We start from the raw sequence: 13,785 nt of genomic DNA on the forward strand, positions 1-13,785 counted from the left end.
TCATGTCACTGCTAGAAAGTAGTAGAACAGTATAAAAAATCCATATTTTTAACTTCTAGTTCAGTGTTATTTCCTTTATTTACTTAAGTGATCCAATTTGGTTCAGTTTTATTTTGTATGTTCCTTTATCAGTTTCTTAAATCACTTAGGAAAAAATATGTGACATAAATTAATCGTATTAATATTGCTGATGTGATACTGATGGACACGATTATGAAGAGAACTAGACAAGAATAATTGGTTCAGTTTGCTTATTTGATAAAGTTTCATACATTCAAGTGCTCCTAGATTCATTTTAGTTTTAGATTTCTAACAAGTGTGGTTATGGACAGGACTGTTTTCCCCCCATTTGTAATGTAACTAATATAAATATTGTGACCTACTCTGATAAAGCATTTTATGTCCTTTACCTTGGATTATTTCTGTAGTAGTTCAGTTACTCAATAGTAAGAGCTATAAGCAACATATTACAGCAGTGCAATTAAACAAACCTAGAAATTTTCTGAGAGGAGGATTGTCTGATTGTTTTGAGGTCATTTAATTGAAGCTGTCATTTCATGTGCAGTGTTCCAAATATATCACCCAGTTCTGAGTATTGTTATGGGGCAAATATCCTCTAAGACTTTTGAGTTTTCTTTTTTCTTTTAATCTTTATCCACTCATATGTGCTTTATAGGTAAGTAGGAGAAATATATCCTCTGCTTTCTTAATTTTTTACTTAGTATTAGCTGACTTTTTACATGATTAAATCCGTTTTATCTTCTCAGGTTGATTTATTTTAGCCTAACCATGAATATTTTAGCATGCAGTCAGTGAGAATTTAAGTGAAACATGTCTTATGTTTTTCATAATAGAAATTCATTCTTCTAAGCCTTCCTCCTTAGAGTTGATATAATTTCAAAGTCCTTACAAAATGTCTTAATTTTATGAAATTCACATGGAATGTTGTTTTTACAGGTTTCTGAAGGTTTGTGGATCTGAATTAGTACGCCTTGAATTATCTTGTAGCCACTTCCTTAATGAAACTTGCTTGGAGGTTATTTCTGAGATGTGTCCAGATCTACAAGACTTAAATCTCTCATCCTGTGATAAACTACCACCTCAGGCTTTCAACCACATTGCCAAGTTATGCAGCCTTAAACGACTTGTTCTCTATCGAACAAAAGTAGAGGTAAGAATAACTCATTTACATCTTTCCTTGTGTAATAACCAACTGAATATTTGTTTTCCTTTATTTGTTCATATTATTGTAATCTCTAATTTTTGAGTAAATGTTAGGATACTATCTGACTACTCTAAAATCATGAGAGCTAATTCAGTCATTTCAGTGTTAGAGTCTATCTCTATATTTCTAAATTGCGAAGAAATGTTCTTCTGTTCACTCTTAAATTATGCTGTGCTATTTGCGTTCCCAGATAGAGAAATGAGCAGTAGGCTCAGGTACACTGAAATGCTGGCAGGGAATGAATGAGAGAAAATGGTGGTAGGTTGGTATATAAGAGAACATTTGCCAGGAGGGGAGGAAGCAAAGAGGAATTTATCCAGGATCAGGCTTAATGGTTTAAATTTCTGACACCAGAGTTCATGAGTCTCATTTAAAAAATAACATATTTCATGTCATATATAGTAGTCTACTTGCTTTTTTCATACAATATCTGTAAGATGTCTTTCCACGTTGGCACATGTACTGTCCAATTCTTTTCATAAACTCTGTACTGTATTTTGTACCATAATCTAGTCAGCATCCTCCAGATGATCAACATTGAGTTTTTCTAGTAATTTTCCTTTTACAAAATATCTAGCAGTAACATTATTCTGCAAATAGTTTATGTATACATGATGTTATTGCTGTAGAAAGGAGTCCTAGAAGTGGTATTACTGTGTATAGGCTCCTGTTGTAAACACTCACTTTCTGTTATGTACTTGTTTCCTCTACAACAAACATGTTAACCAGCTTTCTATTCCTCAAGTGTTATTACATGGTCTAGCTCAGGGCTTTTTCTGTTCTGCTTGTATGGGGTGTTTTGTCAGATTATCAAATATTTTAATGTTTTTCTAGCTCATTATTTTTTTAATGATGGTTTCATGGACACTGATAAAATGTAGGCTCTCTTATGATCTGTTTCTATCATATAATTCAGTTTTATTTCCTATTTAGCATCCTGTCAATCTCTGAAATGATATTTGTTTTCTTGTATTATTTTTCCTCATGGTAGGATGTATAATCATAGGTGCCACATCTATTTTTTAGGCCACATTTTTAGCATCTAGAATAGGATTTGGTAAAGACTGGCCACAGATATTTGTTAAGGAAAAGAATAAAGATAACCAAATTACTTTTCCAAAATGATAGACTAGTGACTTTCCCAATCTCACTGAGTATTTCAGTTTCTATGTCTCTAAAATGCGGATATTAAAAATACAGATCTTTCTTAATCACTGTGAGGATTAAAGTACATGTAAAGTACTTAGGCAGTACCTGGAACATATTAAGTTCAATATATACTAATAAAGGTAGTAGAAGTAGTACTATTATCATGGCAGCTTTGTAGTATGTTTTATTATCTACAGAAGATTGTCCTCACTGTTCAAACATTTTTTTGGTTGGGGGAGTTCTTATTCTTCTGGATGTATCTTTCAGCAAGGATTTTTATTAGAAGGGTACTCATATTTCATTTTGCTTTCTAATAAGACTTCTCATCTGTTCAAATGTAGGTCTTGTTTTACATCTAACAACATGTTGTAGTTTTCTTCACTTAGATCTTAAATTTTTCTGGTTAATTTTATTCATGGAATGCTTAATTTTCAGGTACTATTTTCCCTTCCATTTAACTTTAATTCGTTATTGTTAGTATGGAGGATAATTTGTTTCTCTTAAAAAAATTATCTTGTATCTGTTCACCTAAGTAAAAGCTTATAATTATTCTAATTTTTTTACTTGTACCTTTTGGATTTTCTAATGCATTTAGAAATTAATATGCTTTTTACTTCTTTCCCAATGTTTGAAGTGTTACTGCTAATAGAACTTCACAAATAATGTGGAAAAAGTAGAGTTACAACAGTTTTGCCAGTGTTATTTCTAATGTAGTGGAAATGTCTTTAATAATGTCTTTTTTCTTTTTATGTTTATACAACAAATGTTTGAGTGCCTTTAGGTACCTGGAACTGCTTTAGGCACTTGGACTTCAGTAGTGAACTAAACAGTTTCTCATGTAACTTACTATATTTATATGTTATTTGATGTTACATTCTGTAAGTAGTCTTTATCATCCTTATTAAGAATATTTTATGAAAAATATGTATATTGTTTTTAAATCTTGTTAATGACACACAGTTCTTGTATTGCTGGGTGATCCCTTTACAGGTTTTGTTTTGTTTAGTTTTTTGTGTTGGGGATCCAACCAAGGACCTTGAGCATACAAAGCATGCACTTTACCCCTGAACTGTACGCCTAGCCCCCAATCTAGATTTTTTTTTAACTTGTAAAATGAAAGGATAATGTCCCTGAATGCCATTTTAAATATGATTTTAGCCCATGTTTTCATTGGTCTGTTGTGAAATGATTCACAATTTCTGTAGGTATAAAATTTATCATCTATTTTCTCTTAGGTAGGACCATCCATTCTGAAATAAGGCCACACTTGTTTTTCATTGCTACCATTACTAATTTATTGCCCTTTATATTATATAGGCTGAGATCCTCTGAGCAAAATAATACCTCATTTTAAAATTTTCTGAGTGTTCAACTTTAAGAAGAAATAATTATTGAATGAGTCTTTGAGAAGAAAAACCAAACTTGCTAGACATCATACATTTGTGATGATTTGTGAAAATATTATCCCATGAGATGCCTTTGAAATGTTATATATTAACATGATCTTTTTGTTAGAGAATCATGACATAGTCTGCAGTTTTCTTAAATTTGCCTTAAAAGACTGAAAGAATATGACCCTAATTTTTAAGAGTGTAATTTATGAGGATTGTGAAGATTTCATAATTCAAGAATAGAAATTTATACATGTATCCTAAGTCTAGATACCATTAGTGCTAGCTTCCCTCGATTACTTAAATGTAGATGTAAAGTTATGATATGAATGCATTAAATAAAATTTAGGTAGTACTCTATGTTTTCTATAAATTTTTAAAAATATGCTATCTGCTCTGATAACATAAAACTCACTTTCATACTCTATATTTTTCTGATGTTGTATATGTAGAAAAAAATCATGGAATTGATTTTCATTGATCTAAAGTTGACATAATAAAATTTAATTATTTTAGTGATAAAAATGGCAAATTAAAAATTGAGAAAAACTTACCCAGGTTTTTATTAATGCTTCCCAAGCCTATTCACTGCTCTCTTCCCATACTTTGCTTGCTTCTATTATGTCATCATTCTTGGGATCTACATCAGAGTCCCACAAATAACTCATAGGCAAAAGGGAAAAGGCAGTACAATCAATCAGCTGATTTCTTTTAAAAGAAGCCAAAGCCATAGCAGCACTGGTATTCATATCAGTGTGTAAACACCTCCTGTCACTTAAGCAAATTCTTTTCTTTGAAAAAAAAAATAATAATCTTAGATCCCTCTTATTCCTTAGATCTTAGATCCCTTATATTCCTTGAATCCTGAATTTCATAATGTTGCTTAATGGGTACAGAGAATGAGAAGACAAGGTTTAGGAGACAGGTCTTTCTGTAAACTTTCCACATAGTCATTGACTGTGTTTTGAAAAGAATGAGTAGCACCTGATTTCAGATGTCTCTGCTTGCTCTAAGGAAATATATAAGGAGAAAAAGAAAATAGGAATTTGAACTTTCTGGGAGAGATTATTTTGTTTTCAAAGGACTAAAAATTACCCAGTGCTGCTTTTACTCATTTTTCTAAACCCTACAAAAATATAAAATTAGTATTACAAAATATTGGCTCATGTATTAACCTCATAGAAGTCAAATGTATGATATAAGAGAGTTACACTTCATGTGCCTATAAACATTTGTATTAATAAACAGTATACATCTATGTCATTTTGTAAGATTTAAGCAATCTATATGTGTATAATTAATACTATTTGGATGATTTTGTAGACCCAGTTTTAGTTCCAAAGTTTGGAAAAACTTACTGAATATATTCTGTTTGCTGTTATAAACATTTTGCATTATTTAATTCTTTACACCAGTTCAATGAGAGTAGGTGGTATTCCCATCTTATTATAATCAAATTACGATCCAAAAGGTTAATATATTGCCAAGAGCCACAAAACAGGATTTGAACCCAGGTCTAGTGGACTCAGTGATGTTGTTATAATTGTAAGATATATAAGATCAAGGAAAAATAGCTATTCTAATGGCCTGGCTGCCTCCATCAAAAACATTGATTTTTCTTTAGTACTTATTCCTTTTCTGATTTGCAATTGGTAAGGAAATGTAACATTGTAACTAGCATACACACATATATCTAGTATAAAATAGACTATTAAATTATGTCTTATAAAATTAGTCTCAAATATTTTCTACAGGAAAATTTAGTTTTTGTCTTTCATTTTTATTTTTTTATTTTTTATTTTTTTGAACATTTTAACTTTAATAATTTTCCACTGCCCAAGACCTGAAGAAGGTCCCTCTTTTTCACAGGAGGTGGGCAAACAGCAGGAGCGTTCATATCCCTCTCCACGCTGACAGTGACACACTTCCAACGCCTGAAAACACATTCATGAGCTTGTGTGTGGTTGTTTCCATTACATCGACATGATAACAAAGTAGGGATTTCAGTTTTTCAACAAGCAGTGTGATGAAATGCTTTTTTTCTGGGACAATTAGCAAAATTTCTTCATGTGGGTACTTCAGAAATAATCTCATAATAAGCAAAATCAACCTAGTTCTTCTTTTAAGCTACGAAAATTCAAGTACAACCTTGAGTTGATACCATTAAATTCATCTGCTTATACTTTTCTTTTTCTTTTTTTTTTTTATATTTTATTTTATTTTTTTTTTTATTTTTTTACATTTACATAGGGTAATGATGTTTATTTTATTTTTCCCCTCCCCCCACCCCTCCCACCCCTCTTTTCCCTCTACACAGTCCTTCTTTCCTTCATTCTTGCCGCTCTCCTTAGCCTAACTCTAAACCTAACCCTAAACCTAATGCTAGCCCCTGCCACCCCCCATTATATGTCCTCATCCGCTTATCAGCGAGATCATTTGTCCTTTAGTTTTTTGAGATTGGCTTATCTCACTTAGCATGATATTCTCCAATTTCGACCATTTGCCTACAAATGCCATAATTTTATCATTCTTCATTGCGGAGTAATATTCCATTGTATAAATATGCCACAGTTTCTTTATCCATTCATCAACTGAAGGGCATCTAGGTTGGTTCCACAATCTGGCTATGGTGAATTGAGCAGCAATGAACATTGATGTGGCTGTATCTCTGTAGTATGCTGATTTTAAGTCCTTTGGGTATGGGCCAAGGAGTGGGATAGCTGGGTCAAATGGTGTTTCCATTCCAAGCTTTCTGAGGAATCTCCACACTGCTTTCCAGAGTGGCTGCACTAATTTGCAACCCCACCAGCAATGTATGAGTGTTCCTTTTTCACCACATCCTCGCCAACACCTATTGTTGCTTGTATTCTTGATAATCGCCATTCTAATTGGGGTGAGATGAAATCTTAGGGTAGTTTTGATTTGCATTTCCCTTATTACTAGGGATGTTGAACATTTTTTCATATATCTGTTGATTGCTTGTAGATCTTCTTCTGTGAAGTGTCTGTTCATTTCCTTAGCCCATTTGTTGATTGGATTATTTGTATTCTTCGTGTAGAGTTTTTTGAGTTCTTTATAGATTCTGGAAATTAGCGCTCTATCTGAGGTATGGTTGGCAAAGATATTCTCCCACTCTGTAGGCTCTCTCTTCACATTTCTGATAGTTTCCTTTGCTGAGAGAAAGCTTTTAAGTTTGAATCTATCCCAGTTGTTGATTCTTGCTTTTATTTCTTGTGCTATGGGAGTCCTGTTAAGGAAGTCTGATCCTGAGCCAACAAGTTGAAGATTTGGACCTACTTTTTCTTCTATAAGATGCAGGGTCTCTGGTCTGATTCCGAGGTCCTTGATCCATTTTGAGTTGAGTTTTCTGTAGGGTGAGAGATAGGGGTTTAATTTCATTCTATTGCTTATGGTTTTCCAGTTTTCCCAGCACCATTTGTTGAAGAGGCTATCTTTTCTCCATTGCATATTGTTGGAACCTTTGTCTAGTATGAGAAAATTGTATTTATTTGTGTTTGTGTCCATGTCCTCTATTCTGTACCATTGATCTACCTGTCTATTTTGGTACCAATACCATGCCGTTTTTGTTACTATTGCTTTGTAGTAGAATTGAAGATCTGGTATTGCAATACCCCCTGCTTCGCTCTTGCTACTGAGGATTGCTTTAGCTATTCTAGGTTTTTTATTCTTCCAGATGAATTTCATAATTGCTTGCTCTATTTCTGCAAGGTACACCATTGGGATTTTAATTGGAATTGCATTGAATCTGTATAGCACTTTAGGTAGTATAGCCATTTTGACGATATTAATTCTGCCTATCCAGGAACATGGGAGATCTTTCCATCTTCTAAGGTTTTCTTTAATTTCTTTCTTTAGTGTTCTGTAGTTCTCATTGTAGAGGTCTTTCACCTCTTTTGTGAGATTGATTCCCAAGTATTTTATTTTTTTTCGATGCTAATGTGAATGGGGTAGTTTTCCTAATTTCTCTTTCTGAAGATTCATCACTTATGTATAAAAATGCATTGGATTTATGAGCATTGATCTTGTAACCTGCTACTTTACTGAATTCACTTATGAGTTCTAAAAGTTTTCTGGTGGAATTTCCAGGTTCCTCTAAATATATAATCATGTCATCAGCGAACAGGGATAGTTTGAGTTCTTCTTTTCCTATTCGTATCCCTTTAATTTCTTTGGTTTGTCTAATTGCTCTGGCTAGAGTCTCAAGGACGATGTTGAATAGAAGCGGTGAAAGAGGGCATCCCTGCCTTGTTCCAGTTTTAGGGGGAACGCTTTCAGTTTTTCACCATTTAGAATGATATTAGCCATGGGCTTAGCGTAGATTGCCTTTATAATGTTTAGGAATGTTCCCACTACCCCAATTTTTTCTAGTGTTTTGAGCATGAAGGGATGCTGTATTTTATCAAATGCTTTTTCTGCATCTATTGAAATAATCATGTGATTCTTAACTTTAAGTCTGTTGATATGGTGAATGACATTTATTGATTTCCAAATGTTGAACCAACCTTGCATCCCTGGGATAAAACCCACTTGATCGTGGTGCACTATCTTTTTAATATATATTTGTATGCGATTTGCTAAAATTTTGTTGAGAATTTTTGCATCGATGTTCATTAAGGATATTGGTCTGAAATTTTCTTTCCTCGATGTGTCTCTGTCTGGTTTAGGTATCAGGGTGATATTGGCTTCATAGAACGAGTTTGGTAGGGTTCCCTCCTCTTCTATTTCATGGAATAGTTTGAGAAGTATTGGAATGAGCTCTTCTTTAAAGGTTTTGTAGAACTCGGCTGAGAACCCATCTGGTCCTGGACTTTTCTTTGTTGGTAGACTTTTGATGACCTCTTCTATTTCATTGCTTGAAATTGGTTTATTTAAGTTGTGTATGTCCTCCTCGTTCAGTTTAGGTAGTTCATATGTCTCTAGAAATTTGTTGATGTCTTCGAGGTTTTCTGTTTTGTTGGAGTATAGATTTTTGAAATAGCTTCTAATTATGTTTTGTATTTCACTCGTGTCTGTTGTGATGTTTCCTTGTTCATTCCGAATTTTAGTAATTTGAGTTTTCTCCCTCTTTCTCTTTGTTAGTGTGGCTAAGGGTTTATCAATTTTATTTATTTTTTCAAAGAACCAACTATTTATTTTGTTAATTTTTCCAATTGTTTCTTTTGTTTCGATTTCGTTGATTTCAGCTCTGATTTTAACTATTTCCTGTCTTCTACTACTTTTGGTATTGGTCTGCTCTTCTTTTTCTAGTGCTTTGAGCTGTAGTGTTAACTCGTTTATTTGTTGATTTCTACTTCTTTTTTTGAATGCACCCCATGAAATAAATCTTCCTCTAAGTACTGCTTTCATAGTGTCCCAGAGATTTTGATATGATGTGTCTTTGTTCTCGTTTACTTCTAAGAATTTTTTTATTTCCCTCCTGATGTCTTCTGTTATCCATTCATCATGTAATAGTGTATTATTTAGTCTCCAGGTATTGGAGAAGTTTCTGTTTTTTATTCTGTCATTTATTTCTAATTTCAATCCATTATGATCTGATAGAGTACAAGGTAGTATCTCTATCTTCTTGTATTTGCTAACAGTAGCTTTGTGGCATAAAATATGGTCTATTTTAGAGAAGGATCCATGTGCTGCTGAGAAGAAAGTGTATTCGTTCTTTGTTGGATGGTATATTCTATATATGTCTGTTAAGTCTAAATTGCTGATTGTGTTGTTGAGATCTATAGTTTCTTTATTCAATTTTTGTTTGGACGATCTATCCAGTGGTGAGAGAGGTGTGTTAAAATCGCCTAGTATGATTGTGTTGTGGTCTATTTGATTTCTGGAATTGAGAAGGATTTGTTTGACGTACGTGGATGAGCCAATGTTCGGGGCATAGATATTTATGATTGTTATGTCTTGCTGATTTATGCTTCCCTTAAGCAGCATGTAATGTCCTTCTTTATCCCTTCTGATTAGTTTTGGTTTGAAGTCCACATTATCTGAGATGAGGATGGATACTCCAGCTTTTTTGCTGTGTCCGTGTGCATGGTATGTTTTTCCCCATCCTTTCACCTTTAGTCTATGGGTGTCTCTTTCTATGAGGTGAGTCTCTTGCAGGCAGCATATTGTTGGATTTTTCTTTTTAATCCAATCTGCCAGTCTGTGTCTTTTGATTGATGAATTCAGGCCATTAACATTCAGGGTTATTATTGTGATATGATTTGTATTCCCAGTCAATTGACTCATATTTGTTTTTGACATGATTTGGTTTCTCCTTTATTTGGCTATTCCTTTAGGCTAGCGCCTCCTGTTGCTGATTTGCATCGTTGTTTTTCATCTCTTCCTCATGGAATATTTTGCTGAGAATGTTCTGTAATGCTGGCTTTCTTTTTGTAAATTCCTTTAGCTTTTGTTTATCATGGAAGGATCTTATTTCATCGTCAAATTTGAAGGTAAGTTTTGCTGGGTATAAGATTCTTGGTTGGCATCCGTTTTCTTTCAGGACTTGGTATATGTTGTTCCAGGCCCTTCTAGCTTTTAGGGTCTGGATTGAAAAATCTGCTGATATTCTTATTGGTTTCCCTCTGAATGTAATTTGATTCTTTTCTCTCGCGGCCTTTAAAATTCTGTCTTTATTTTGTATGTTAGGTATTTTCATAATAATGTGCCTTGGTGTGGGTCTGTTGTAATTTTGTATGTTTGGAGTTCTATAAGCCTCTTGTACTTGGTTTTCCATTTCATTCTTCAGATTTGGGAAATTTTCTGTTATTATTTCATTGAATAGATTGTTCATTCCTTTGGTTTGTTTCTCTAAGCCTTCCTCAATCCCAATAATTCTTAAATTTGGCCTTTTCATGATATCCCATAATTCTTGTAGATTCTGTTCATGATTTCTTACCATCTTTTCTGTTTGGCCAACTTTGCTTTCAAGATTAAATAATTTGTCTTCAGTGTCTGAGGTTCTGTCTTCCAGGTGTTCTATCCTATTGGTTATGCTTTCTATGGAGTTTTTAACTTGGTTTATTGTTTCCTTCATTTCAAGTATTTCAGTTTGTTTTTTTTTCAATATCTCTAACTCTTTATTGAAATGATCTCTTGCTTCCCGTATTTGGTCTTTTAACTGTTGATTGGTGTGATCATTTAATGCCTGCATTTGCTCTTTCATCTCCTCCTTCAATGCCTGCATTTGCTCTTTCATCTCCTCATTAGCTTCCCTGATCGTTTTAATTACGTACATTCTGAACTCCCTTTCTGACATTTCTTCTGCTGTGCTGTCATTGGGTTTTATTGCTGTAGTATCTAGGTTTGTTTGGGACATTTTCTTCCCTTGTTTTCTCATATTGGTCAGTTGTCAGTGGGACCCTGAGATATTGCAGTTTTCCGCTATTGGCTTATAGTGTCCCGGTAGATTTCCAGTGTATCACCTCCCAGCCTTCAGTAGCCTGATGTCTTGGAGGAATCTGATAAAGCAGCTCATCCGAAGAAAACTGCCCCTAGCCCCCTACTGGTTCCACGGTTTGGAACTGGCTCTGTGCGGAAATGCTCTCACTGTGGGCCTGCGCCGTGCAGCTGGCCGTGTGGGAGGAGCCCACTGCCGGAGTGTGGAAGGCTACCTTGGGAAGACTCTAGCTGCCCTGCCCGGCTCCAATAAGCCACCTCTATCTGGGCCTGCCACCCGGGCCGAGCTTTACCCAGTGGGCAGACTCACCCGTGGCTCTATTTCAGTCCGAGTCTCTCAATGCCTCCCCTTCTTAACTCCAGGGTTCTGGAGCGACTGGGGGTGCAGTCTCCCTCTAGGCCGCCATCTTGGATCGCCCCCTTTCATTTTTATTATTAACAAATCTAGTTTAAAGTGTTAGTAGTTCTGGTAAATCACAGTTATTCAAATTGCATTTACAAATATTTAAGTGAAAGTTTGTAGAATCAATATATAATGAACTACTTCAAGCAAACTGATATAGGCCTACTCTGAATTTTATGCCATAGTGGAAAGCAGCATTAGGACACATAATCCTCAAAATAATTTAGGTACATAAGATGATGTGCTGTTGTTGGCTAAGTAATGAATTCTTAAGTGGTTAGCAGTAATCAGGCATACTGCAGGCCTGATTGCTCAATAAACCTCAGGAGAAACTGCATGGTCAGAATTGCCTTATCTACTAGTAGGTAGATCCTGGGATGCTAATGTGGCCCATTTCTACATCAATGATTATTCAGAAGTTTTAGTCTTACACTGTGATAAAATATAGTTTAATTTGTTTTCCTGATTTATTTTATGAGCACTTTTTCTTTCTTCAAATGTGTTTAGAATTGCAAGAAAAAGTAGCTTCATTAAATAAATAACAAATATCTTCTTATAACATCAGCCAAAAATAAAATTACAGAATAAGCTGTGAGCTGTTTACAGAATCCGAGGCATACATTGTTTTTGAATTTCAGTAGGTACAAAATAGTAAACATATGCCAAGTAAAAAATAAGATATTATGCATTAATGACTCACAGAATAGATAGGTAGATGACAAGCCCAGATGCATACTAGTAGTTCCCTAGATTTGTGCTTGGCTAGAAGATGCCTGTGCTAGGAATCAATGTTAGAAGGAAGACCCTCATGCTGAGATGTGTGATCTGTGTAATCCCAGAATAACTAGAAATGAATTGGTAGATAGGTAATTTTTAAAAACTGAATTTGGTTGAATAGGCAATACTTTAGGCAAAAGATGGAAACTTAGGAAAGAAACTGTGCTTTATTTCTTCAACTATTTGTGGCAAGAAAATGATTATTTTTGAATTAGGTGTTATAATGATTGGAAGGAATTTGGTTCAATCCTTTTTTGTCCTTTTCTTCTCTATTCATAATATTCTTATTATATATGATAAGCATTGATTGTAAACACCACTTTAGCCATTCATGAGGATATTATTTTTCACAAAACTAGGGCTATACAAATTGAATTCATTAAATAGACTTTTAAATACTTAAGAAAAATTTTACTTCAGGCTTTCAGAAAAGTTATCTTCAGACTTTAAAAAAAAAAGATTTCCCTTGTACTTTTATCCAGATTCCCATGCTATATGCATAATAGTATTTTTGAACTATTTGAAAAATAAGTTGAAAACATAATGACCCTTTACTTCTACAGGGCATTATAAGTAGAGACATAATTTACTCCTATTCTATTCTTACCTTCTGTAATGGGATGAATTGTGTCTTCCCCAAATTCATCTCCCCGTACCTCAGAATGTGCCTGTATTTTGGGGCAGGAACTTTAAAGAGGTAAGGTGAAATGAGATCACTGGCTGGGTCCAAATCTAAAATCACCAGTGTCTGTATCAGAAGAGGAAAGTAAAATACAGACACATACACAGGCAGATACCAGCAGAAGATGGAATCTACAAATCAAAAAGAGAGGTCTTAGAAGAAACCAGCTCTATCAATACCTTGATCTCAGACTTCTTAACCTTCAGAATTATGAGAAAATAAATTTTTGTTGGTTAAGCTTCCTAGCTTGTGGTGCTCTATCTTGGCAGTCCCAGCAAACTAATAATGACTTGTAAAGGAAGGCATAAAAATAACTTTTTAACATAGTACATAAGAAAGTATCTTTAAAATAAGTCCTATGCATTTTCTAAAACAATCTCAGTTTTAGAAGTTTGAGCTTGTTTACCTTTCTTTATAAAAAAAAAAAAAAAATCTGGGTTGGGGAATGAGAGTGGGGTATGACAGATAGCTCAGAAAGAATGTCATTCTGTTGCTTAGCAGCAGAAAAGAAAACCAAGAGTGTTTTTTAAAAGTTGGAGTTATAAATGGAACACCTGCATCCAGTTTTGATTGCCTCACTTCAAGAATGATAGAGCATAAATTGAAAGAATCTGAAGAAGTGAAAAAACTGATTATAGGTATTGTGGGGGACTAGTATATGACAGTAATCCACAAGCATGGTTCAGCAACTGTTTACTTGGTCTGCTAAACTGTGTCGAGAGTTTCAAGGCTCCCCTTTGCCTTCATCTTCATGAAGTAG

At 34.3% G+C, this 13,785-nt stretch overlaps 1 protein-coding gene across 3 annotated transcripts in view; it reads left to right on the top strand.

The window, feature by feature from the left end:
• Fbxl4 (F-box and leucine rich repeat protein 4) overlaps nt 1-13,785 on the top strand; it is a 90,370-nt gene that overhangs the window by 46,699 nt on the left and 29,886 nt on the right. For all 3 annotated transcript variants that reach the window (XR_007109544.1, XM_047558961.1, XM_047558962.1), the window contains exon 6: nt 958-1,171. Coding sequence is in view for 2 of the 3 variants with exons in the window: in XM_047558961.1 (XP_047414917.1) it covers nt 958-1,171 (214 nt within the window). In the remaining variant the exon portion in view is untranslated. The remainder of the gene's footprint in view (nt 1-957; nt 1,172-13,785) is intronic.

The sequence above is a fragment of the Sciurus carolinensis genome, chromosome 7 (genome assembly GCF_902686445.1).
Source record: "Sciurus carolinensis chromosome 7, mSciCar1.2, whole genome shotgun sequence".
Lineage (NCBI taxonomy): Eukaryota > Metazoa > Chordata > Mammalia > Rodentia > Sciuridae > Sciurus > Sciurus carolinensis.